The sequence below is a fragment of the Capsicum annuum genome, chromosome 12 (assembly GCF_002878395.1).
Source record: "Capsicum annuum cultivar UCD-10X-F1 chromosome 12, UCD10Xv1.1, whole genome shotgun sequence".
NCBI lineage: Eukaryota > Viridiplantae > Streptophyta > Magnoliopsida > Solanales > Solanaceae > Capsicum > Capsicum annuum.
Genome location: NC_061122.1, coordinates 220,302,941 through 220,330,182, shown reverse-complemented (window position 1 = coordinate 220,330,182; position 27,242 = coordinate 220,302,941). Strand labels below are relative to the sequence as shown.

At 37.5% G+C, this 27,242-nt stretch overlaps 1 protein-coding gene across 2 annotated transcripts; it reads right to left on the bottom strand.

Moving 5' to 3' along the window:
- Positions 1-15,559: 15,559 nt before the first annotated feature.
- LOC107850932 (protein NEN1) lies at positions 15,560-27,044 on the bottom strand. Of its 2 annotated transcripts, XM_016695786.2 has the most exons (7): positions 26,831-27,044; positions 26,446-26,739; positions 26,040-26,197; positions 24,943-24,989; positions 19,311-19,374; positions 16,373-17,103; positions 15,560-15,942 (listed from the first exon to the last, which is right to left on the bottom strand). In XM_016695786.2, exons 2-7 carry the CDS (start codon positions 26,723-26,725, stop codon positions 15,711-15,713), a joined length of 1,512 nt encoding a protein of 503 aa, XP_016551272.1. In that variant the 5' UTR covers positions 26,726-26,739; positions 26,831-27,044; the 3' UTR covers positions 15,560-15,710. The 2 variants fall into 2 exon arrangements, with proteins under 2 accessions (XP_016551272.1, XP_016551271.1); XM_016695785.2 differs by having other exon boundaries at positions 26,446-27,044.
- Between the last annotated feature and the right edge of the window lie 198 nt (positions 27,045-27,242).

The window sequence follows — 27,242 nt, the reverse complement described above, 5'->3', positions numbered from 1 at the left end:
TTTTCCCAAGAGCTAAGAGAGGCTAAGGTATTAGAGTTTATCAACCTCAGGCAGGGTAACATGACGGTGAAGGAGTATTCTTTTAAGTTTACTTAATTAGCCAGATATGCCCTTCATGTGGTTGTAGATAGAAGGGCCAAGATGAGTAAGTTTGTTTCAAGGGTGAATGATAGTGTGGTCAATGAGTATAGATCTACAATGTTGAATATTGACATGACTTTAGCCAAGCTTATGACTCATGCCCAACAGATAGAAGAGCAAAAGATTAAGATGAGGGAGAAGAAGAATAAGAGAGAAAAGACAGGTAGTTTCACCTTTGCTCATCCCAAATTAGAAGGAGGAAACCATTCTCAGTTTCATCCTAAGTCATTAGTTCCAACTCCTTCTTCAGCTAGTGCTCCAGCTCCTAAATTCAGAGACGATAGTAGAGATAGAGCGCCAGGCTCTAAGTCTTAGGGCAATATTAGCAGTTCCCGCACCTATCCTCTTTGCCAGACTTGTGGCAAGCACCATTAGGGTATTTACAGAGGTGGCAGTGGTATTTGTTTCGAATGTGGCAAGCTAGGACACTAAGCCAGAGACTGTCCTTAGCCAGGTCCTCAGGATTAGCAGAACCGCTCCTTAGATTAGTTCAGTAGTCCAAATAAGTAGGCTCTACCTCCAGTACTACTATTAGGCAGCGCCCAAATCAATTTTATGCTCTCCAGTCCTGGCAAGATCAGGAAACTTCTCCTGATATGGTTACTGGTATGTTATAGATCTTTCGTGTGCATGTTTACGCTTTGCTAGATCCAGGTGCTTCCTTGTCTTTTATTACTCCCTATATAGAAGCTGATTTTGAAATCAGTCCCGAAATTCTAGTAGAACCCTTTTCAGTCTCTACCTCGTGTGTAAAATCATCATAGCCCAGCAGGTATACAGGAACTGTCTGGTTATGATATTTCATAAAGTCACTTTAGCAGACTTAGTTGAATTAGAAATGACTGATTTTGATGTCATTCTTAGCATGGATTAGCTTCATTCCTGCTATGCCATAGTCGACTATAGAAACAGAATAGTCCAGTTTTAGTTTCCGAATGAACCTATCCTAGACTGGAGGGATAGTACTTCAGCTTTCAGAGGTCAGCTTGTTTCCTACCTTTGGGCAAGGAAAATGATATCTAAAGGATGTGTCTATCATCTTGTTCATGTTAAGGACTCTAGCTCCGAAAATCCCAGTCCCAGTCATGAATGAATATTCAGGTGTCTTTCCCAAAGAAATTCCAGGAATTCCTCCCGAAAGAAAAATAGACTTTGGTATTGATCTTCTTCCAAATACTCAGCCTATATCTATTACTTCATACAGAATGGCACCATCCAAACTCAAAGAATTGAAAGATTAGTTGAAGAATATCTTGGATAAAGGATTCACTAGACCCAGCGTATCCCCATAGGGTGCACCAGTCTTATTCATGTGCAATAAAGACTGTTCTCTTAGAATATGCATTGATTATCATCAGCTCAATAAAGTCACAGTCAAGAACAAGTATCCTCTTCCCAGAATTGATGATTTATTTGATCAACTTCAGGGTGCCAGCTATTTCTCTAAGATAGACCTCAGATCCAGCTATCGTCAGCTCAGAGTCAGAGAATGTGACATTCTGAAGACAGACTTTCGTACTCGGTGTGGTCACTTTGAATTTCTAGTCATGTCTTTTGGACTTACAATACCCCAGCCGCTTTTATGGACTTGATGAACCGGGTGTTCAAGCAGTACTTGGATATGTTCGTCATAGTCTTTATAGATGATATTCTGGTCTATTCCCATAGTGATCATGATCATGAAGAACACCTCAACGTCATACTTCAGACTCTCAGAGATCATCAGCTATTCACCAAATTCAGTAATGCGAGTTTTGTATAAGGTCAGTAGTATTCCTTGGTCATATCATTTTTGGTGATGGCATTATCTATACGGAGTTCATGTATACATATTCACAGAAAAGAGCCTTCAGTATATCTTTTCTCAAAAAGATCTCAATCTTCATTAGAGAAGGTGGTTAGAGCTCTTGAAAGATTATGACATGAGCGTCCTTTATCATTCGGGCAAGGGTAACGTAGTGGCCGATGCTCTCAGTAGACTGTCTATGGTTAGTGTTGCTCATGTTAAGGATAGAAGAAAGAATTTAGCTTAGGAGGTCCATCAACTTTCCAGACTAGGCATTCACTTAGTTGATATAGAGTAGGGTGACATATGGGTTTAGAGTAGGTCATAATCATCTCTAGTTTTTGAGGTGAAAGAAAAACAAGATAGAGATCCCAGTCTAGTCAAGTAGAAAGAATCAGTCAAGGATCTAAAGGTAGAGGTTTTCTCCCAAGGGGGAGATGGTGTTCTGCATTGTCAGGGTCGTCTGTGTGTTCCAGGTGTAGATGACTTAAGGCAAAACATTCTTGCAAAAGCACATGGTGCGCGCTACTCTATTCATCTAGGGTCCATAAAGATGTACAGCGATTTGTGGGAAACCTATTGGCGGAGTAGGATGAAGAGTGATGTTACAGAGTTTGTGGCTAAGTGCTCTACATGTCACTAGGTAAAGATAGAGCATCAGAAGCCTAGTGGGTCCATACAAAAGTTCAGTATTCCTACTTAGAAGTGGGAATAAGTGAACATGGACTTCGTGACGGTTTTGCCTCGTACTCATTATCAGCATAATTTAATTTGGTTCATTGTAGATAGAATGACCAAGTCAACTCATTTCCTTCCAGTCCATACCTCTTATTTAGATGAGGATTATGCCAAACTCTATATCAAAGAGTAGGTCAGATTGCATGGTGTTCCATTATCCATTATCTCAGACAGAGGTACCCAGTTTACCTTTTATTTCTAGAAAGCATTCCAAAAGGGTCTTGGTACCCAAGTCTATCTCAGTATAACCTTTAATCCTTAAATAGATGGTCAAGAAGAAAGGACCATCCAGACTCTAGAAGATATGCTAAGGGAGTGTGCAATTGATTTCAAGGGTATTTGAGATGACCACTTGTCTTTGATTGAGTTTGCATACAACAATAGCTATCATTCTAGTATTAAGATGGCTCCGTTTGAATCTCTCTATGGTAGAAGATGCATATCTCCAGTTGGTTGGTTCAAAATTAGTGAGGCTTCAATTATAGGGCCTAACTTAGTATTCGATGCCTTAGAGAAAGTCTAGTTGGTCAGAGAAAGACTCCGGGCTACTCAGAGCCGACAGAAGTCTTATGCAGATGTCCGCAGAAAGTATCTCAAGAAGGGAAAGCTTAGTCTGTGATATGTCGGTCCCTTCAAGATACTCAGTCGTTTCGTCAAGGTAGCTTATGAACTCGATTTGCCTTCAGATTTAGCCTCAGTTCATCCATTTTTTCATGTCTCTTTGCTCAAGAAGTGTATAGGTGACCCGACAGTTGTAGTCCCTATTTAGAGGTAGACATTCAAAATAGCCTCTCTTATAAATAGATTCCAATTGAATCCTAGACTATCAGACTCATAGACTGAGGAACAAAGAAGTTTCTCTGGTCAAAGTTCTTTGGTAAAATCAGTTCGTTGAGGGAGCTACTTAGGAAGCAGAAGCTGATATGCGAGCCAAGTATCCTCACCTCTTCCCCGCCAACTCAGGTCTAGCTCAAGGTAACAGTTCTCCTTAAACTTTTTATTTTTATGTTTACACTTTAGTTAAAATCTTGATACTCAGTTCATGCTTAGAATTCCATTATAAACTCGGTATTAAATACCACTGCACATTCAATCATGCATTCATGTATCAGTTTAGTTATATAGTCATGCATCAGACATGCATTCTCATTGTGAGAAACCCAGTTCATCAGAACAGTTAGTAATGCATTCACGAATCAGTTACACATCCATCAGATATGCATGCTCAGTATAATATATTCAGTTATCAATCATGTCAGTCACAAAATCATGTTCCAGTTGTTCATGCTCAATATGTGTTTCAGTCTATCGTTTCTCCCCTCTTAGTCGGTCTTATTCGAGAACTAATATTCTCAAGGGGGGATATTGTAAAACCCCGTAAAATACTTAAGCTTAATTCAGTCCTTTAAGCCTGTCAAGGGGGTCACAAACTTAGAAAATTCTAGCTAGATGCCCAGACTTAGCTCAATTTTGGCCTTCAAAAGTTGGAAAATTCATTTCGCCACCTTAACGTCCATTAATGGTCTATATTCTTGTTAATTCATGATTAGGAAGGTCAATAGATATTCCCGGAAAAGTTTTAGATTTTTTCAAAACTCGTTTCAAGCAAGTTTGGAAGTTCAAAATAGTGGACCAACGCGATCTTAGCGCGCCGCGTCGCCAATCGCATTGGTCACCAGTTGTACAGACTGCCAGAACCAAAACAACTGAGGCTCAATGCGTTTTCGGTGCACCGTATTGGGTATAGCATCGAAACCCTTGACGCGCCGCATCGCCCATAGCGTCGGTGCCCAGTTATTTAGTCATTAAATTTCCACATTTTTAAGGGCAAAGGGGTAATTCTCCCACCCCTATATAAGTTAAAAACACAGGATTAAGCCCTATTTACACCAAAATATAGCCATTTCCCTCAAGATCCTCTCAAGAACACATTAGGGTTTTCGATTGGGGATCCAAGTCTAAGAAAATTTCTCCGTGAATCATCAAGAATCTTTCATCCAAGGTATGCATAGTGTTCATTCATGGACTGCTTTCATCCATGAAGCCCAAGAATCAAGTTTTAAATTACAAATTATGATATTCATTCTATGAACTGAATTATGTTCATATGTTATTATTGTATGAATTCCAAGACGGAACCTTTATTGTGCCTTTATGATATTACGCTAATATGTGGACTGAAATCATGAAATTGGGTGGATTTCCAAAGTAAGATTGTATGAAATTCATTTTCATGCCTAAGTCTTAAATCATGCAATCTAAATGTTTGATAAAATGCCTAGGAGTATAGAAATTATGCTTGATAGTTAAACTGTGACCCAAGTTATGAATGTACGTGTTTCCCTATGTTTAAAATGATTTCCATGAGGATTTTTGTGCAATACAATTGCGTGATGATATAATTATGATATTAAAATGATGAAGTTAAGACGGAATCATGTGCATTCTAAGCTATATACAAGATTATGATAACTATGTGCTTCATGAAATATCCCCTACTGTCGTAGTATGAATTGTTGATGTTGGCCATGTATTCAAGAAAGTCATGCTTTGTTAGTTTCCTTCTATCGAGTCCTAGGGGTACTTGTACCTAAAAAATATAGTTGTGTACCTAGAGCCAGTGTCATGCTTCACGATATCCTCAGTCAAACCATGATCCATAGAACTCATTCGGTCATATGGCTCAATAAATCTCAGTAAATTCAGAAATATCAATAGTATTCCATCAGTCAACGGAAACTCCATGAAATTAGTATATTCAGTTCAGTTAATTATGTTCAATTTCTATTCATATGGGAGTAGGAATTAGCACCGAGCGAACCCAAGAATGGGAACTCACCTATTATATGAGGGTGTGATTCTTAGAAGCAATCTTTGTGTTCCTAAACTACGTAGCCAGCGTAAGTTGAGACATCATAGCCTGTTATATGAGGGTAGATGAGGTGGATTAACCTATTATATGAGGGTTCCACCATTCTCACTAGAGTTACCTGTTATATGAGGGTTACTCACAGATTATCCTTACCAGTGGCGCGGTATTGTCACCCTTCCAATTGGGGTTACAGATTGGACCCCAACTCAGTTATATTGTGATTATTTGGGGCATGTTGGTTAGATAACTGCTTCTCATAGTTTCAGTTACCTGATCAGGACTGTCAGATATAGTCATACAGTTTCAGTAAAATAATTCAAATAGTTCTTCAAAATTCAGGACTGTCATAAACAGTTAACTCAGAACAGTACAGAACTCAGCTAGTTCTATCAAAAACTAGACTGTTAGATACAGTCGCTTAGTATCAGTTATTTTAGTTATACAGCTATCAGTATATCATGTTATCAGCACTCAGGCCCAATAATCATGTTGTCACAACTCAGTTACAGTTATTACGTATTCATACATACATTCTCATATTCATGTTATCCATCTAGTTAGTATAGTTCATGCATGTGAACCCTTTGTATTTAGCCTACTTCACATGTATACCAGTACATTCAATCGTACTGACGTATTTACGCTATGGTGTTTTTATATCATGGGTTCAGAAGCACGAGCTCTAGAGCTTCAATAGTAGCCAGGTTTAGCAGTGAATCCTTATCATTCGAGGAAGATATTATGAGTTATTTCACTGATTTAGTTTTAGCTTTCAATAGATAAAGTTGGTTGGGGACATATCTCATTAACTCCTTATTCAAACAGTTAGAGGCTTTTTAGACTATCATGTTCAGACGGTTATTTCAGTTGTTTTGAGTATTTCATACCCCATCCAGATGTTATGTTTTTATCATTTATGTTTAGCATTGAACCTTATGGCCTATCGGCCTTTATTTCTGCATTTTATACATATTTTATACAGTGTACAGGTATAGATATCAGTCATGGGTTACCTTATGGTCCTTCGGGGTCATGGGCACCATGTAGCATTTCGGGTATCAGATTTGGGGCATTACAATAACATTTCTTTAGCAGCTCCTTGATGTAATTTTCTAGACAAATCATTGTCCCTTGAGAGGTTTGCTTGATCTGTAGTCCTACATAAGAAACTCAATTCACCCATCATGCTCATTTCAAATTCACTCCCTATCAGTTTTGCAAACTCTTCACGTAGGTATCCATAGGTGGCTCTAAAAATTATGTCATTAACTTATATTTCGACAATTAGCAAGTTTCTACCTCTTGACTTCAAAAAGAGAGTATCATCAATTTTCCCTCTTTTAAATCCATTTTCTATAAAAATCTTTTAGTCTCTCATACCAATCTCTAGGTGCTTACTTTAACCCATAGAGAGCTTTATCCAATTTTAGCACATGATATGGATAGTTTACGTTTTCAAAACTTGGAGGTTGTTTAACAAAAACTTCTTATAATACCCTGTATTCCCCTAGCATAATTTAAGTCCTAATACATGAGTATTCCTATATAAATTTTTGAAATACTCATTATTTTTCAGTTTAGATCCTACCATTGCGTAGAAAATTCAATTAACTTTCCAACGATATAAAATTCTCCCAAATCTGACAACCGGGTAAGAAATTATGGTGATTTTAAGTTTCTATCATTAAACACCGTCATTTTGACCCTTAGCGCATTGCAGAGCCAGTATAAATAATAATTGTCAGTTTTCAGTGTGGTACCGCAATGTTGGCACATCACGCCAAGGACCCAGTTCACGTTTGGCAATTTTCAGTGAGCCTTCGTGATTATGACGCATTGCGGAGGTGGACAAAATAGCATTCTAGTGAAGGACCGCGATCTTACCACATTGTGACATCGTCCAGTTTCCCAATTGTCCCTTTTCCGGTGGCTTGGCGCGATAGTGGCGCATCTTTCCAAGGACAGAAATTGAGATCTTCAGTTTTCAGCTTGCGTTTTTAAATTCATCTAGGAGTATTTGGGTCTTTTTCCTAAGCCATAAACTCATCCTAAACACAAAATTTAACCCCTAATTGACCTAAATACTCATCATTATTAAATTCCTCTCAAATAAAAGATCCTCTTTTCAAGAACAAAAAACCCTAGCTCTCAAATTCAAGGCCAAATCTCAAGAACTCACCATCAATCCTTCCAATTTCATTAACTCAGGTATGTTAGATGTTCATCCATGGGTTCTTTCCACCCATGGAGTCCAAGTATCCTATTTAAATTACAAAATTATGATCTTTTCAAGTTATTTGATTTTAAATTATGGTTTCACTATGATTTTATACCATGTTTCAATGAAATTATTGTTGTTATTCAATTCTCCATGTTTTAATGTTATCATTCCTTCAATTAAATGATTTAGTATTATTCATGTTGAATTCATGCTTTTACTACAAGTTCCATGACATTCCTATGATTTGATCAAACCATGAACTTCAAGTGTTTGATAAAATGTCTATAAGAGTGAGTGATTTAATAAAAAGCCTTCATGTTTTGTCCTCCAAGCTTTAGTGTCATTTTACTATTATTATTTTTGAGTCCTGGGGGTATTGAATTCCTGAAAACCATAGTTGTTTACTTAGTCTAGTCTCAGTACATTATAGAATAGTCTTTAGAACATACTATGAGCATTATCAGGACAATCAGATATCAGTCAGTTAAACTCAGAACAGTCTAGTATTTTAGTGTCTTTCAGTTAGGAGTAGGATTTAGCACCGAGAGAGTGTAGGAATGGCGGCTTCCCCGTCAGATAGGCAGAGTCGCTAGTAGCAGTCCCTAAAATCCAGAACCACGTAGCCAGCATAGGATATGAGAAGTCACCTGTCAGTTTAGGCTTGACTATATCGCAAAGGTCACTCGTCAGTTCAGGCTTGACACCCTTAGTCCTTCGAACAGTATATCTGTATAGTGTATCCTCATAGCCAACGTTAGTACCTATGGTACGTTATTAACACCCTTCCAACTGGGTTTATAGGTTGGACCTCAATTAGCTCAGATTAGGGAATATCGGTTAGATGATACCTCCCACAATGTCGGTCCAATAATCAGACCAGTAATTCAGTCTTAGTGTAGTTTGACCAAAGCATAAAGATATCAGTTATTTCAGTTTACAAACTTTTATTCAGTTCATGTTATATGCTTGGTCATGCATTCTCAGTATCTACAGATTTTACGTATTTTCAATATTTACAGACTTTCATACATACACAGTATTTATAGATTTCACATATTTTCAGTATCTACAGATTTTATGCTCTCTATTCAGTACTCCATGCTTTACATGTATATTCAGATAATGTATTGTTCTTGTTCATGAAATCATGCATATCAGCTTATCTCATTTAGCATACCAGTATATTCAAAGTACTGGTTGCATATCTTTTTTTGCGCTATGATGTATTATATCATAAGTTCTGACACCTAGTTCCCAAACCGTGCTTAGATATTTCAGACATCTCCGCAGTAGTAGTGGTGAGTCCTCATATTTTGAGGTTGGAGTATTTCTATTTCATGGTTTTAGTCTAGTAGTTAGTTGGAGTTAGTTGGGGCCTACCCCATTAACTCTCAGTCATTCAGTCTAGAAGCTTTCAAATACTATAGTCAGTTATTCAATATTCAGACTTCAGTTGACATGTCAGTTAATTATTCAGTAAATCAGTATTTTATTAGATTCAGACAGTTGTTTCTCCATATTCATATTCCAGTATTGATTCAGTGATAAAACCTTATGGCTAATTAGTTGCTCTTCTGCATTTATTATGTTATTATTCAGTGCACATAGCAGGTACTAGCTCATGGGTTAGCTTGTGGTCCCTTGGGACTATAAGCACCGTGTGATACCCAAGGTGTACTCTCGGGGCATTACAATTCTTCCTTCATATTCCCATTCAAAAAAGCACTTTTGATATCCATTTGGAAAAGTTTAAACCCCATATAGGCAGAAAATGCAATAAGAATACTGATAGCTTCTATCCTTGCAACTGGATCATATGTCTCGTCATATCAATTCCTTCCTCCTGGTTATAATCTTGAATAACCAGCCTTGCTTTATTTCTATTGATAGTTCCATGTTTATCCTGTTTATCTCAGTATACCCATTTAGTCCCAATAATTGTTCTATCAACAAGTGTGGGGACCAAGTGCCAGACTTTGCTTCTTTCAAATTATTGAAGCTCCTCTTGCATTGCATTAATCCAGTCAACATCCTTAAGAGCTTCTTTATTTTGGCTCAATTTGTGACAAAAATCCTAAGAAGGCCATAATATTTCTGGCTTGAGCTCTTGTTTGGACTCCAGATTCCAAAAGAGATGTCAAATTTTCAAGAGGGTGAGAGGCTTTCTGCTACCAATTTGTCATTCTGAGTTGAGTTCTGTTTGGGACCAAGTCCTTGTAGATTTTGACTAAAGACTTCTTGATGTTCTTCAGCTGAGATTGGAGTCTGTAACTGAGATCCTGGCTCACCATCACCTTCATCATTCTCTACTATATCAGTTTGTCCTTGACCATCATCTTCAGCTATGTTATCCCTTAGAATAGAAATGAGTTCTTTTATACCAGAATTCCTCATCTTTTCTGATTCTTCAAAGGCTACATGTACACTTTCCTCCACACAGAGCTCTTTTGTTGAATACTTTATATGTTTTGATTTTTGAGGAATATCCCACAAATTCTACTTCATCACTTTAAGAGTCAAACTCTCCTAGCTCATTCTTCCGTGTTCAGAATAGTTTAGAACAAAGCATTTGCACCCAAATGGTCTGAAATAGTCAAGCTTAGAATTTTTGTTAAATATAAGCTTATATAAGGTCTTGTTCAAGAGAGATCTGATCAAACACCTATTAGTCACATAACAGGCATTATTAAAAACTTCAATGCAAAAGCTTTTTGGAAGTCCACTATCAATTAACATGGTCCTGGCAATCTCTATGAGAGTCTTGTTCTTTCTTTCAACAACCCCATTTTGCTGAGGAGTCCTAGGAGCAAGTAATTATGACTAATTCTATTTTCAGCATAGAATTTTGCAACTAGGGAGTTTTCAAACTCAGTTCCATGATCAAATCTATGTCCAGCAATTTTGCAGTTTAGCTTCATCTGATTTGCTTGGTATATGTTACTAGAACCTCATAGGTTTCATCCTTGGTTCTCAAGAACATTGTCAAGATAAACCTGGAGTAGTCATCCATAATAACAAATACATACCTCTTTCCAACTCTACTTTGGATCAGGTCCTTACAGGTCCATAGGCAACAATTCAAGTGGTCTAGAGGTACTAACCTTCTTTTTTGCTTAAAGGAGGATCTGATTTGTTTTCCCTTGACACAAGCATCACAAACCTTGTTATGTGAAAACTGCAGCTATGGCATACCACAGACCAGGTCCTTTGAAACCAATTTATTCGATAAAGAGAAACTTACATATCCAATCATTTTCACCTTGTGCACTCAAACAGGTTAACTCATAGTCAGCTACAGAATCCAGATCAGCCACATACATGTTCTTGCACCTTTTAGCTCTAAGAATGAATTTTCCAGACTCAAGCTTGACAGAGTACATCCATCAGATAGGAACTTCACCTTGTTACCTTTGTCATAGATTTGAGATACAGTTAGAAGACTATACTTGAGACAATCTACAAGATACACATCTTATATTGCATGATCAAGAGACTTTCTAATATTTCCAACACCATGAATATATCCCTTTTTATCATTCCCAAATGAGACAACTCCATCATGAAGTGTCTTAAGAGAAAAAAAACAGTCAGTCCTCTCAGTTATATACTTTGAACATCCATTATCCATGAACTGATTCTGACTACATTCCCTTTTCTCCTGCCTACAAACAAAGTCAGTTGTTAGATTTGGAACACACTTGAGTTTACAACAACAACAAACCCAGTGTATTCCCATAAAGTGAGATCTGGGGAGGGTAAGATGTACGTAGTCCGTACCTCTACCTAGGCAGTGGGTTCTTCTTTAAATTTCTCAAGGGTTTGGAACCCTTAGGACAAGATTTCTCTTGTTGGATGTACCTAGCACTGTTTATTTTAGCTCTAAGCCAGTTTTGACAGTTCTCCTTCAATGCCTATCCCTTCCACAATGAGTACATAGAGGTTTGTGGACCTTGTTTTTAACACCATGAACAGCCTTCCCTGGAGACCCAAGTGAGTGGGTTCTATACTGATATTCAAGGCCTTTACCATTATTGACTCCCTGACTAGTTAAATTATAAAGAATTTGTGAGGATGTGCTCTATTTTAGAGATTTGTTAAGATCTTCTCTTATATGGACTAGATTCCTTTCTAATTCCTCATTCTTATGGAGTGCAGTCATGAGGTGTTTTTGAGAATCCATCAATTTTTCTTCAAGCTCAATTTGAAGCTCTGAGGCTTCTTTCTTCCCTTTATCGTCAAAATTATTTACTTTCTCCGGTTGACTCATTAAACTCAGATTTTCAAATTTTAATTTTGTGGACAATTTTGTTGTTTCAAATAATTGGAGAGTTAAGGCAGTTAATTCAAGATTTTGTTTTTCTACTTTCTCTTCTAGAGCATTTTTCTCAATAGTCAGTTTACCAACAGAATCAATCAACACATTTGTAAGCTTCTTTATCTTTCTAGCGGAGTAGTTATCTAAATTTTCCTTAATGTCAGAGAGAATTACCTCATTTTTTCTTCATCATATGTGGTTTCCATAAGATCAAAAAAGGAATCATATATGACTTCACTATCCTCCATAACCATCATAGACATATCTTTAGGCTTTTCAACTTCATCAGATTCGCTCGAGGAATCTCCCCAGACTGCCAAAGCTTGTTTCACTTCATAATCAGATGCAACATTTTTCTTGACTTCTCAGGGACCCAGTCCTTCTTCTTTCTTTTATTAGCTACAGATTTTAGATATTCTTGATAGTCTATTTTATGTAGTGGACAATCCTTGATAAAATGCTCAGGTCTTCCACATTTGTGACAAACTTTAATAGTACCTTCCTTTTTGCTGTTGCTTTCTTTCCTTTGAAATTGGCCACTTTTCTTTATTGCTCTCACAATCCTTTTGTCCAAGTAAGAAACATCAGTGTCCTCGCTTGATTCAGACTTTGATGTCTTCAATGCCAAAGACTTTTCCCTTTTTACTTCCTTCTTCTCTTACCCTTGTTGTTTCTTGATTTCATGAGTCTTTAGATTACCAATAAGTTAATCCATAGTGAGAGTCTTCAGAGCCTCATTAATAGCATCTACTTTGCTTTCCCAGGACTTAGGAAGAACTCCTAGAATTTTTCTCACTTGTTTATCAAATGTATCACTTCTCCTAGGGAATGCAACTTATTTGTGATTGAAGTGAATCTAGTATGTATCTCCTGAATTGTTTCTTCTTCCTTCATAGAAAAAGTTTCATACTGAGTAGTTATCATATTAACTTTTGAATCCTTCACATCAGTTATTTCTTCATGAGTAGTCTTCAGGCAGTCCCAAATTTTCTTTACATTTTCACAAGTGAAAATCCTGTTATATTTATCTGGTCCTATACCACAGACAAGCAATTTCCTAGCCTTATAATTCTTCTTAACTTTCTTGCAATCTTCATCATCAAATTCTCTCCTGGTTTTGACAACCATTCTTGTTATGTCTCCTTCTTTGACCTCTCTAACATGCATATGAGGACCATCAAGTATTACATTCATCAGCTCACTATCCTCAGCCATAATGAAGTCATACATCTTGGTTTCCACCACCCATAGTACTGCCACCCATTAAAGAGGATGGTCTAGTGGTAGATTACCCTTCTTCCAAATTGGGTAGAGCAGCCATGATCAAGAATTCACTTTAGGTGTGAACCTTTTAGAGTGTTCTTGCTCTGATACCAATTGTTGAAACGTGGGGGTGTACCACCATTCTAAGGACCTGGTCCTTGAGATTATGATAAAGGCACTAAAACAGTAACAAACTAAAACTGGCAAAAATTAAAAAAACACAGTGATTTATATGGAACCTCCTTGCTCGAGGCAATAAAAACCACGGTGTGCCCGCACAAGCACTCAAACTTCACGATAATCAAAACTTATTGATTACAGACTCTAAGAACTTAACTCTAAGTTTCACTGGTTGCAATATCTCTACTACAACCACCTCTAATCACCTCAACAGTCGCTCAATTAACTAACTCTAATCGATTTAACCTTAGGTAACTCTACCTAACTCTACTTCCAAGAGAAAGACATTACTCTTATAAGATGAGTAATTAGATTAGAAAGCAAGACTTGACTCAAGAACAATTAAACTTGAAGCACATATAGATTTGGAACTTGACCAAAAGAGTTTTCGCTATTTCCTTGTTTCACCAATCTTGCAAAAACTGCTTGAATAAGAAGTATCCCTTTCTATTTATAGTAGTGTATAAATCAAGGTTGAATTTTGATTAGACCAAGTGTTACAATGGGTACACTACACTCCTGTACAGTTAGTTGCACTAGTGGATAAGACTGTGTAGAGATGTGTCAGTTGTACCACAACTGATAGGTCAAAGGAGATACAAATATAAGGAATAGTGGAGTAAGGTATTGCAAAAAAGTGAAAATGAAGAGAGCTTACCCTTGAAAGTTGATTTAGCAGCACCGAAGGAAAAGAAGAACAGTGTGTCGATGATCCAAAGCAAAACAAGGAGGAGACCTTGGTTGTTCCCCAACGATAGCATATTTCAGGTGTTAAAGGGTTTTGGAAAGAAAGGTGTAAGGTTGGAAATAAGAGACCCTATACAATATATACATGTAATAGGGGAGTTTGTTTTACTTTTGTTTGTTTATTTTGTTTTGTGTACAGACTTGGGCATTTGGCCCATTTTCTTTGTGTTTTCGTAATTAAGCAATTAAAGCCCGAAATTTAATTTTTTAAAAAATAAAAAGATGATTCGGTCAATGTGAAGCAGAGAATACATGCCTATTGGAAAGGTGAAAGGGGTTGGTGGTGATAGGTTTGAAGAGAGATAGGGGTGGAACAAAAATTGGGAGAGATGATTATATAGAACATGACACATCTTCAACTCACCAAAACATGACTAGATGGAGATCTTGAAGGTCTAGAATTAGGGTAAACAGTTAGTAGATAGTAGAGTGTTTTCTCTCTTCTCACCGGTAGAGCAGGGTTCTAGTATAGAGTAGCTATTTGCTCCCTTTCTTGTATCCCTTTCCGGTATTATTAACATTATGTTAGCACTACCTTATTCTTTGAGATTATTACTATTGTTATTTCTTTTACTTTGGTCATCATTAGTATTTTATTGTCGGACTTTTCATTGTTCAATATTTTCATTTTACTTTTTACCTTTGCATTTCTTTCAAATCATATTTGGAAAAGGTCTTGATAATCTATCGAACACTATCATAAATGACCTCTCTACTTCATAATAATAAGGATAAGGCTCTACTTCATAATAATAAGGATAAGGCTACACCTCGCCCTCCCCAACTCCCACCTATAAAGCTATACTAGGTATGTTGCAACCTTTTTAAACGTGAGATGTATGCGCTAATGCATCTTTACCACTTTTCAAGCACTCCGATACTAAACGTAGCACTTGAGCTTAACAAAAAGTTTCCCGACCGTCCATGTCCTCCCTAATATAGGGGACTTGGCATCTATTTAATTAGTCGATATTAATGAAAGAACTCCACATTTTAGGTATCTAAGCGGAAAGAATGGTGATTTATTCGTTCCTCTTCTTTTTTCTTGTTTTTTTTTGTGGAAAAAGGAGGGGAGGATCAAAAAATTGTATACGACGGTGCGCCTGCTTCTTCACTTTCGTGAAGTTTGTCAGAGAACAGTTTCGTCAGAGTTGAATAATTTGTATTTTCCTATGTGATCCGATATTTTTGCTTCTGCATGGCACCAGCTAGTGCTATATTTAAGTCAATTACGGATGTTTAAGAAAAACAACGAAGGGCTGTGAATAGAAGTCATTCAACTTATAATAAATAAGGTGAAAAACAACCCAACTTATTATTAGGTGAAACAATTTGAATATCATTCTCGTCAGACTTTACAGCCTTCTCCTATGTCCAAAATAAAGTAGACATTAGAAGCAAATTTTACAACTATTAAGTTATACCAGTCAACAAGGCACCTCATCTCTCAGGAGGAATACACAATCAACTTTTTAGCCACCAGACGGATGCCTGCAATCTGTTGGTAGTCATATGAATCCAATGAGTAGTATGCATCCAACACAGTCCCTGGACTAATCAAGGGATCCAGTTCTGCCACATCAAACCTACTGAACATGAGCTTCTGCGTTGAGGAAGACTCTTTCTGGTATATCTCTGTGACCCAGCGGGAGATATTACCATCTACCACAGTTGGTAAACTGCACGTTCACATGCAATAGAATATTAGTTTCGAACTGCAGTAGGATATTGATCAGTAAAGGGCTCATTGCGCAGGTGAGTGGAGCTGTGGTGGTGTGAATGAAAGCTGAGAAAAAATATGATACTAATACATTTTCTATGTAATAGACCGCTCTCCTATCCTAACTTCCATAAACTATGAAAGTATGAACCATGCACTAAAAGCTCATCTATTACTTGTATATCAGGTTGGGAAGTCTGAAGGAAGACTAGCATATACAGAAGCAGACTAGCCTCACATTAGAGGCATAATGGAAAAGGAAAATTTGATCTCACAAGCATCAAGAGCATACCAGAAAAAAAACACAAAGTAAAGGCTCTCCTGGTTTCAAATAACAGGAAAAATAAGCAGGTTTCACCTATCTAGGAAAGAAACATTGGGGAACTTACTTCAGACGAATGGTAGGACAGTTCATAAAGCCAGGCTTTCTGTTGACCACAGGCCTCCATTCTGACATGCTTCCTGTATCCTCGATTAATTTCTGAGCAAGATTATCAATTGCATCCAAAAGTTGACATAGCTCTGATGATGCATCCACCACAAAACTCAACCGTGGTCGACCAGCATAATCAACAAACCTTGTACTAATTCCAAACCGCACCTTCAGGCATCTAGAGAAAACTTGCAACTCACCATTGTTGTGCAAGATTTGTATCTTCTGAGTTCCACGATACAAGGGGCGAAGACTTAAGGAGATGGAAGAAATTGAAATTTTATTTGGTTCTAAGAAGTCGGTGTAGCTAATGTAACCCCCTGTTGCAGTTGACGCAGAAGAATCTCGTGAATCTGAAGCAGGTTCATCTTTCATGTCATCTAACTGAATGGATTCTCTTACTTCCGCACTGAATTGGACTAAGTTAAAAGGGTCAGGCCTAGAGGAATTTATTTCAAGAAGATCTGGTACCTCCACATGTCTGCTCACAAGTGGAAATATTGGATTGTCTGATTCTATGTGAGCTTCTGCAACAGATTTCATAGGACTTCCTATCTCGATACTCGATGAAGGTGTATCTATAATCAAGCCCATCCCATTCGAAATACTTCCATTAGTACGACATCTTATAGCAGCATTTGGAGACACCCAACTGTTCTCGGTTAATATGTCAGGCAGGCTGGATTCCTGCAAGTACAACAATTTAGCTCTTCAACCCATTGCAAAGTTCTAGTCTGTTCTGACCAGAAGTTTTGGAAAAGAGAGTAAACTGTTATCTCGAAAGATGAGATAGCATGGCCTTGCAGTTCTAGATTGCTTCCTTGCAGTTCTAGATTGCAGAGTGTCAACTGCCATATCTAAAAGCTTAATTGTAGGAGAAGTGACATTTTTAGCATTATTTAAGACAACTAAAATGCTCGGTGTGCGCAGCTTGATTTTTTTCTCTTGAACTAAGCACGTGAAAAAAAATTGCTGAAAATTGTCTTTTAGAATTGAATTCCAGATATGATACCATTTTGAACAGTGTAAATAATCAACAGTTTAAGTTGTTAGCACTGAACAGTGTAAATAATCAACAGTTTAAGTTGTTAGCACTATGACACTTTTATTTTTACTTTAGATCAGCTACAATTCACTTAACTTCTTAATCTGTTCTTATTCTTCAACATTTTAATTAATTGGCCATTCAAGAACTCGCACATCCAGAAAATGGAAGTAGCGAAATAAGGATGTTGAGATGGATGTCTGAGCATACTAGGAGCAATAGGATTATTAACGAAGATATTTGAGACAAGACGGGAGTAGCCTCCCTGGTCGATAAACTGAGAGAAGAGCTTGAAATGGTCCGGGCATGTGAAGAGGAAAGGCACGGATACTTTAGAGAGGAGGTATGAAAGTGAGCAATGGTGGGTATGAAAGTAGAGGTAGGCCGAAAAGTATTGGGGAATGGTGATTAGATGGGACGTGGCACACCTGCACCTAAATAAGGACATGACCTAGATAAGAGGATATGGAAATAGGGGATTAGGATAGAAGGTTAGTAGGTAGTTGAGCATTGTCTAGTTCCCTTCCGTATTGTTATTACAACTCTCCTAATATTTTATTCTTCGATTTTATTATATACCTAATGCTCCCTTTGCTTTGGCCACTGTACTATCTGTTGTTGCCTCCGTCTTTTCACCTTTTATTTTTAGCATGTCTTCTTCACTACTGTGTTTCCTTTCGATAATTCATTCTGATATGCTATACTCAAGCCGGATGTCTATTGGAAACGACGTCTCTACCTTCACAATGTAGGAGTAAGGCCGCGTACCACCACCCTACCAGACCCACCTGTGGGACTACACTGGGTATGCTGGTGTTTTCATAAATCTGCAACTACCTCTAAACCCCTTTGCAAGTCTAATTTGGACAGTGTGTCATAAAAGGTAGCCCAAACAATATCACAATCAGGAGACGCTACATCTGCATCGCATCACTTAAACTGAAAGGCTTGCATTAATCTTGTTCCAGTAATGAAACAGCTCCTCTATCCCTTAATTTTTCATGAAAACCGTGGAACATTATAACACAAACTTTTCCATCACATGCTACATTTGATGCTGAATTCGAGCCTGTGGCAGTTGTCAGTCTAGGAAACCAATTGACACCACGATTGAGGCAGAAGGGATCTTGCCTAAACTTTACAAAGAGAGACTTGTGGAGAAGATATCAGTAGACAATGGATGAGAATATTTCCAGCTGCAAGCCCATACTTGCTTTTGGTTACAGATTTTTTTTTTTCACACTTTTTCCCTCTCCTTTTATTGAGGTTGAGGTGTTATGGCAGAGGGTGGAGTGTGTGTGTGTTTGGGGCGTGGGGGCGGGGGCGCTAACCAAGTAAAGGGTTATAAGAAGGAAAGGTATACCAATCTCATCATTATGAGTTTGACTTATGCCCCTTCAGATGTTAGGTGAGCCATGCAACTTGGATTCATTAATCCTACCAAACATTCTACAGTTTTGAGGTTTGACATGCTGCAACAGGACCTAAGACATGGAAGAAATTAGGGTAATACACTTCCTTTAGATTTTTTGCACTGTAATATCTTACATATAAGGCTGACCATATGGACAAATAGGGTAAAAAAGGGCAGCACGGTGCACTAACACTCCCGCTATGTGAGGGATCCAGGGAAGGGTTGGACAACCACAAGGGTCTATTGTAGTATGGCAAATAGAATAAAAGGAAAATAATGCAATGAGAAGAAAAAACCAGAAGTATGTCAAATTGGGTCAGCTGAACAGCAAAACTACGATTCTCTAAGTTCAAGAATCATTACTAAGTGTTAACATTAGCAAACCTACACTTGAAGAAATTAAAAAAAATAAAAGTACAGCAATGAACAACTTACCAAAAACAAGACAGTTGCACAGTACTTTAGTACTTCAAAATTCATACGGACATCATCCAAACTCCTGAAAAGTAAAACATCAATGTTGAGACGGCGGAAAAAAAAAATCCCCAAAGCATGCAGTTCACACTGCATGGGGCAAAACCATCTAAATCACCTAGAATAGCACAGATTGTGTTTCCAATTTGTTGGCAAAGATTAACAACATATTTCTGGGTTACTGTTGAAATTAGCAAGAGTGAACATTTCACACACACCCGAGGATCCTTAAAGCCAAATTAAATAAATAAAATCTAAAGTTGGGGCTGTAATGTCAAGAACTAACTAGAAGAGAGAAAAGACATGAACAGAACACTACAAACATGCACCCAAGGGTGTGGCCTAGTGGTTTAATGTAGTCGGTTGAGCACCATGAGGTCTCAGGTTCAGTTCTCAACAGTTCTCAACAGAGACTTCAGTTCTCAACTGAGACAAATACCAGGTGATTTCTTCCCATCTTTCCTAGCCTTGGTGTAAGGAGTTACTTGGTACTAAGAATGAACAAAACCAAATCGAAAACCGAATCAAACCGTAAACCAAGTTAAACCCAAAAAACCCGATTGATGGTTTGATTTGACTTGGTTTGGTTGTGGAAAAAAGAACTACTATAATTGGTTTGGTTTGGTATTTAACTAAATAAAGACAAACCAACCCGATATTACATTTATACAATTTTTAAAAATATCTAATACATAAAAAATATTTACTATGATGTAATTATAAATATTTCTTAAGCTTTTTCATTGTTTTTATCTTTCAACATATTATTTTAATTTTAAACTTAGAATTGTTAATGATCCAATAAATTTTATAGCTCATAGATATCAATAACTCAAATAAAGCCCAAATCAACACTAGTGCTATCAAAAATATTCAACTGGGAATGATAATAATATTGGATGCCTATTTTTTAGTTTTGCATAAATACATAACCTAAATTTATTTTTCTAGAGTCACGTAATTAATACTTAACAAACTTATTTTAGCATGACTCAGTATTTTTAAATTGTTAGATTATGAGTAGAAATAAAAGTAGCTATAGAATCCTACCTGGAAAAGGACTGTAACAGTGTCCCATTTGAAAACGGATTGGAATATAGTGTCTATAAATAGGGTCTCAGTATAATCATGTAGACACACCAATTCAATAATATTCTTCTCTTGTATTTCTTCACATGGTATCAGAGTTTCTACGATCATGATAGAAAATCAAAGAGCTTCCGCTGCCGGCGATGGTTATCACCAATATATGATGCCCGTTCGGCCAATGGTTATTTTAGCAAAATTTGGGCCACTATGCTTCTTTCCAGTGAATTCTCATATCTGATTTGTGTAGCATCGTGCTTTTCGAAGACTATTTTCTCATATCTGATTTAAGTAGCACCTGCATCTTTTTGGTGACTGCTTTCTCATATTTGATTTGCATAGCACCGTGCATCTCTCCGGACTACTTCTCATGTTCAATTTTTATAGTACCATGCATCTTTTTTTACTACTTTCTCATATCTGAGTTGCAAAGCACCGTACGTCCTTCCGGTGACTTCTCAGATCCGATTTACGTAGTTTCGTGCGTCTTTTCGATGACTCTAGATCTGATTTGCATAAGGTCGTGCCATCATTCCGATCCTACTCATATAATTTCTCTTTTCCAGTAGGGTAGTGCCATCATTCCGACCCTAACCATATAATTTTTTCCTTAGATTATGACCACACTTTTCATCCTTTAAATCTAATAAGCTGGCTCGTGAGCACGTTTCGTCCTATTTTTCGGTGACTTTCTTGTTCAAGGTCTACCTATCCCTTGATATCAAGATAACCTATATATTTTACACCAGTTTCCGAGATCAACTTTCCAGTGAAAGTAAACAACTTCTCCTACCACTTTTAAGTTTGTACCTTTTCAACTGAGGTCTCCCAACGTCCAAAGCAGTCCTTACCAGTTTTCTTGCAGATATCTTCACCAAGCCCCTGACTGATCCTTGTATTAGTTACATCCATAACAAGCTTGGTAATATACCTTGTATGCATCAGCTTGAGGGGGAGTGTTAAAATATGAGTAGAAATAGGAGTAGCTATAGAATCCTACTTGGAAAAGGACTGTAATATAGTGTCCTATTTGAAAACGGATTGGAATATAATGTCTATAAATAAGATCTCAGTGTAATCATGTAGATACAACAGTTCAATAATATTCTTCTCTAATATTGCTTCACATAAATTATGATTATTTTAATTATAAGTTATTAATATGCAATATTTATTTGTATACGATTTTATTATTATTTTTGGTTGAATATGTTATAGTCATACTCATTTCACATTGTGGTATTTTCTTAAGGAAACACCTAAAATAGTCGTATCATGTTAGGACTAAACAAATATTTTAAGCACAAGTTAATTATATGTTTGTATGAAGCCTTTGACGAAAACCCGCGAAAAACACTACAAAACCCGACAAACCAAAAAATCTAGAAAAAAAAAAAGAGTTGAAAACCCCGAATTTTATTGGTTTGGTTTGGTTTATAGATTTAAAAACCCAACACAAATGGTTTGAGTTAGTATTTAAAAAACTCGAACCAACACGGTCATGTACACCTCTACCTGGTACCTGTTGCTAGTGGGAGGTGGCAGGGATGCCATGAAATTAGTCAAGATACGCGTAAGCTGGCTCGAACACGTTTATCAAAAAAAACATTTGTTTTTGCCAATCAAGTATCAAGTCATAAAAGCAAGACACCGAAGCAGCTGAGAAGTTCCAAGTAAATATAATAACACCCTTTTATATCATCAGTCCCTTCCACAGTTGGTTACAAAATAAAAAAATAAAACAAGCCAGGGTCATAGGGATATTTCATTTTGATACAAATAGTTCCAATAGCAGAGTTCCCGCCACTAGTCCACTTATTATGCTAAGTTAAGTGTCTATATGATTACAAGTTGAAGTAAAGGGCAAACAGGTGAACAAAGCATCCCGCATTAGCAGGTCCAGGGAAGGACCGTACCCAAAGGGGTGCTTCTTCTGAATTTGGCTAAGCCATTTGTCACTTTATACAATGTGCTTCTATTGCATATAATACAGTTGGAGCGCCTTAGGTTTTCCGTGCTCTATAATTCTTCTTTTATTTTTGCATTGGTTGTTAATATAATATGTCAATAAAAATGTTGTATTTAATCAGAATTCAGACTACATGGATGCAACACCCCGGATTTTTGGTGTATGAAAATTCTGAAATTTTATCCCCACTGCCCAGACTACTCTCCATACAAGTCATAGGGAATCTTGACGGGTCTTAAGAACCCAATTGTAGCCTAGCCAGTATGTTGGTCGAGAGTTTCTACTATGACTACGACTAGGGGTTACGAGTCGTAAAGACTCAAAATGAGTCATATAGTGTCTTCCGTAGCCTAAACAGTGTGATGTCCAATTGTTTTTGCTTTCACAACGACTGGAACATGTGAGTCGTAATGACCGAGTACAAGTCGTATAATACGACTCGTAGCCAAGACAGTGTTGGTGATCGTGGACACTGTTCAGACTACGAGTGGGACCTTACGAGTCGTAAGGTGACCCTACGATTTGTAAGGTCACTCGTAGTGACTGAGAGGGTCAATTTTCAGTCTTTTCATTAAAGGCATTCTAATCAATTCCCCTTTTCCCTTACTCAAACCCCACGTCCATAAAGCACTCCAAGGGGGTTATTTCGCATTCATAACACAATCAAAACACTCTCTCTTCTATCTAAACTCTCCAAGGTCAAGATACTTAAGGTTTCCAAGAAGTTGGTCATCTAAGGGCTCAAGGGTAGATTTTTCTCCATAAATTTTGGTATTTCAAGCATGTTACTCTTTTCCAAGTATTACTTTATGAAAAGCATGTATTTAAATAGTTTAATTGGATGGTTTTGAATGTGGGTTTTGATGTGGTTGAGGGCTTTGACATGATCCTTAAATTGTTTTTCCAGTGATTTATTATGCATTGTTTACGTTTTATTAATGGTTTTGAACTTGTGGGGTGCATGGGAATGGTGAATAAACTAAGGGGCCATGGTTTGACCCAATTCGGTGTTTTGAAATTTGGAATTGATTTTGAATAATTGTGTTTCCTCAACACGTGTGTGTAAATGGCTTTGAATTGTGAAATTGTCGGTTGATTTGACTTACTCGCCTATGTTATTGCATTGCATAAAAAGTTAAACAATGAACATGGTTTTAAAGGCCTTGTTGGTTATGTTTTGATTTAATGAACAAAGGGGGTCGAGGCATTCCCCAAATTAATGTGATTGTTATGGCATCGAGATAAGCTTGCAAGTGTAAGGGTATAACGATACCCATTGTGTGCCTTCACGGTCAGTTAATTGGTTAATAAATGGGTTGTGCGAAACCTGCTTTAAATTGGGCTTGATGGGGGGTTATGTAGCAAAGCCGTGAAGGTGTGGGTCTTGGATGACTTGTACTGGAAACTCATGTTTGCCGATGTGAGGTTTGATCTTCATGACCTGTGTGCATGGTTCACACTATTGATATATTTCTATCTTGGACTGGCGTGGGATCGGGACATTCCCTGATCTTCCTTGATACCTCCGGTTCGTGCGGCACGCACTGGGGCCCTTTTAGTAGGGGGAGCTGAACCCATATAGCCTGTGGATGCCTGTTATGACGGTTGAGCTACATAGTCCAGGATAATGTTTTACTTCATGTTAAGCCTTATTCCCTATCCCGGCATGACATGGTACGTATACATATGATTATGTGCATTGGCTTTGAATGATTTTGAAATGTAGATCATGGCATTATATTATCTTCTATCCCTGAGGTACATGCTAGTGCTCAACCCACTAACCGTCTCCGGACGCTGTATCCCCACGCGATACAGGTACCAGGGATACTTCTATTTTTCCTGTGCAGTGTTAGGTGGATCAGCTCAGCTCGGTTCGTCGGTAGTTGTGGTGAAGTGGTGAGCTTCCATTCCCCAAAAAACTTGGTCATTTCATCAACTTCCTATCACAGACTAGAATTGAAGAGTTCACGTTATCATTAACATTATCATGGTCATTATTATTGTCAGAGTTGGGGGCATGTCTCCACAAAGATTGGTTTTCGATTTTGTTAGAGGCTTTGTGGATATTACTATCGATTAGGTTGAATTGATGTTGACACTTTTAGCTGTCTTTGAGCTTAGTTTATTATCTTTCTATCTTGTTATGTGTTCGGATTTAGCCGCTGCTAAGTGTCATGTCCTGTTTGGGTCATGACAATGTGTGTCTAATTTTATTTGATAATTTAATTATTCTGAAGAGTGGTCGTTGTAGTCAATATTCTCAAAACCAAATGCAATATAGAACAATATTATATCATATTCCTTTGTAACAATGGAGTATTTTAGTCATTGTATCTTATTTGACACTCCATGAGACACTAACGAAATATGCAAGAAATACATTAATAGGATGATGAATTAGTTAAGGGTAATTCTCTATTAATCAAACATAGAACAAAGCCTTGTACTACTTTGACTGGATGGCCTTGATACTTTATCAACAGAGCAAGCGACAATAGAACAAGGAAATGATGTTGAAGAAAGGAGAACTCTTACCTATGTGTTTGCTGTCCAAGGCCAAAATAAGTAGCAAGAGAGGCCATCTGCAACCAGAATGAAACCAAACCATCATTTAAACTTCTAAAACATTACAACTGATATTACTTCACTTGTACCCTGTGGCACTTCTTGGTGGTACACAAGACCTTCCCAGCTGTACAAAGGATTGAGATAGGCTCCCCTACTGGCAGAATTGGCCTATCTACTCATCACAAATACACTCCTTTTCTCCCTCACAGCAAACCAGACGTTTAGTCACATATGTTGGTTGATTCTATGCAAAAGGAAGATTCCCATTTTGCTCTAGTTTCCTACTTCACAAAATAAAGCTTAAGAAAAAAATTAAAACAAAAACATATCAAAATGAAGGCACATCATGAGAAATTCGCAGTTTTGGGGAGTTCATCTTCTAATCTAGGCATAAGAACCCACCAACCAAATTACATCACAATTAGAAACCCATTCTCAAGTAAACATTTATCGGTTCAGAAGTACAACAACAACAACATACCCGGTGCATTCCCACAAAATGGGGTGTGGGGAGGGTACGCAGTCCATACCACTACCTCATCTGAAGTAGAGAGGTGGTTTCCAATAGACCATCGGCTCAGGAGGGGAAACAAATATGATCAAACAAAAATCATAAAAGCAACCAACAAAAAAGGGATATCACATTGCTATATAGTAAGGGAAACAAAACACTCACAAAGTGATATTGTAAACTAACTATGTGAAAACGAGGCCACAAGACACTATAGGCACAGATACAAACAGAGCACTCTTCCCTACTATTACGAATGTACTCCTACCTACTATCCCTCTACCCTAATCCGCGTCCTGCACAGCTACCTATTGGTTCAGAAGAACCGGGAATAAAAAAGGTAATGCTATATTTTGAGTCTAGATCTAACAAAAATATAAAACCAATAATAGAATGCTGATTCCAGTGAACTTGACAATCAACACATTTCTGTCAAAATGTTTGCTCAAGTGTTTCACTTTGGCATGTACATAATTGATATAGGTTTGGGAAATATCATAACTTTGAGTACTCTGAAGGCCCATTAGTTTTTCATGAAGTAGAGAGGAAGTACCTTCATGTTACCAGCTCTCCTTCCAAATCTCTCAGTCAACAAAGCAAGTGTATCAATTATTCCCTTAGGTTCTGGTGCAGGCCTGTTAACTCCAGCAAACGCCTCCCGAATCCTTGGACAATCAAATTTCATTATATTGTGGCCCGCCCATATCCTCCCTACACAAACAACATAGCGAAAAGTAAAATCAGCCAATGGAGTAAAAGAGGCAGATAGAATAGAAGTAAAGGGCACGTAATTTGAGCACCCATGACTTTTGACTTGGCTTATTATACACATAATTACAAAGGTGCATATTTATATGGTAATTAATTCAAAATGCTTCAGCCACATCAAAGGTGGAACTCTATTTATTTATTATTGAAGGCAGTAGAAATGAGTGAATAAAGCAGGAGTAATTAATTACCATGGAGAATGTCAAAGACTTTGTCGGCGACGTCAGCGAATGAAGGGGCAGAAGTGACAGCGTCTCTAGTTATTCCATTGCAGCGAACGGAAAGCGTTGAAATGAGGGAGAAGTCGGAGGGTCGTACAAGAGTGGAGTAACTGTGTTGCTCGACAAGCTTCCTTGGGCAAACAACAATTGCCCCAAATTCTAACAGTGCATACCTCTGTCCTGTTCGCGTAGGTATGGTTGTCTCCACGTCGAAAAACACTATCTCCGACCTATCTTCGCTGGTTACCATGTTTCCTTAATTAGCTGCGGAAAGAGAAATGGATTAAAGACTTGGGGCGGCGTGAATGAATATGTATATAGAGAGACAGAGAGGGCGGTGCAAGAATAGCATTACTTCGGCGTGGGGGTTAGGTTGTGCTTTACAGATGGAGGAAGGAACTGCAGAGAAATGTTTCACCTCACATGCAATGAGTGAAGAAAAAGCCAAAGAGCAATTGCTTTTCCCTCCCTTCCCTTCACCTCTTCTTTTTAGTCGATCACACACAGAAGATAGTTTCCTTTTGGTTAGGAGTAAGTATCTATCTTCTTTTTAGTCGGTCACTCAAAGAAGATTAAGATTTCTTTAATTGAAAAATAAGTTATATTGTGATTATCAATTCAAATTTTCATATTGTTTAATTAATTGATAAATTATTTTTAGAATCTTTTATTATAATATTTTATTTATCATATTTATATCTTATTTAATCAATTTAATTACAAAATAGAATCAGACAAATACTTCTTATAGTGGAGAAGCCATTTAT

What these genes read in the sequence shown, in the direction of transcription:
- LOC107850932 (XM_016695785.2), bottom strand. Translation starts at nt 26,725, where the DNA reads ATGGTAACCAGCGAAGATAGGTCGGAGATAGTGTTTTTCGACGTGGAG. An exon ending in AGTCTTTGACATTCTCCATG is followed by an intron (nt 26,198 to 26,445) that starts GTAATTAATTAC and finishes TTGTTTGTGTAG; the next exon opens with GGAGGATATGGGCGGGCCAC. An exon ending in GGAGAGCTGGTAACATGAAG is followed by an intron (nt 24,990 to 26,039) that starts GTACTTCCTCTC and finishes TTCTGGTTGCAG; the next exon opens with ATGGCCTCTCTTGCTACTTA.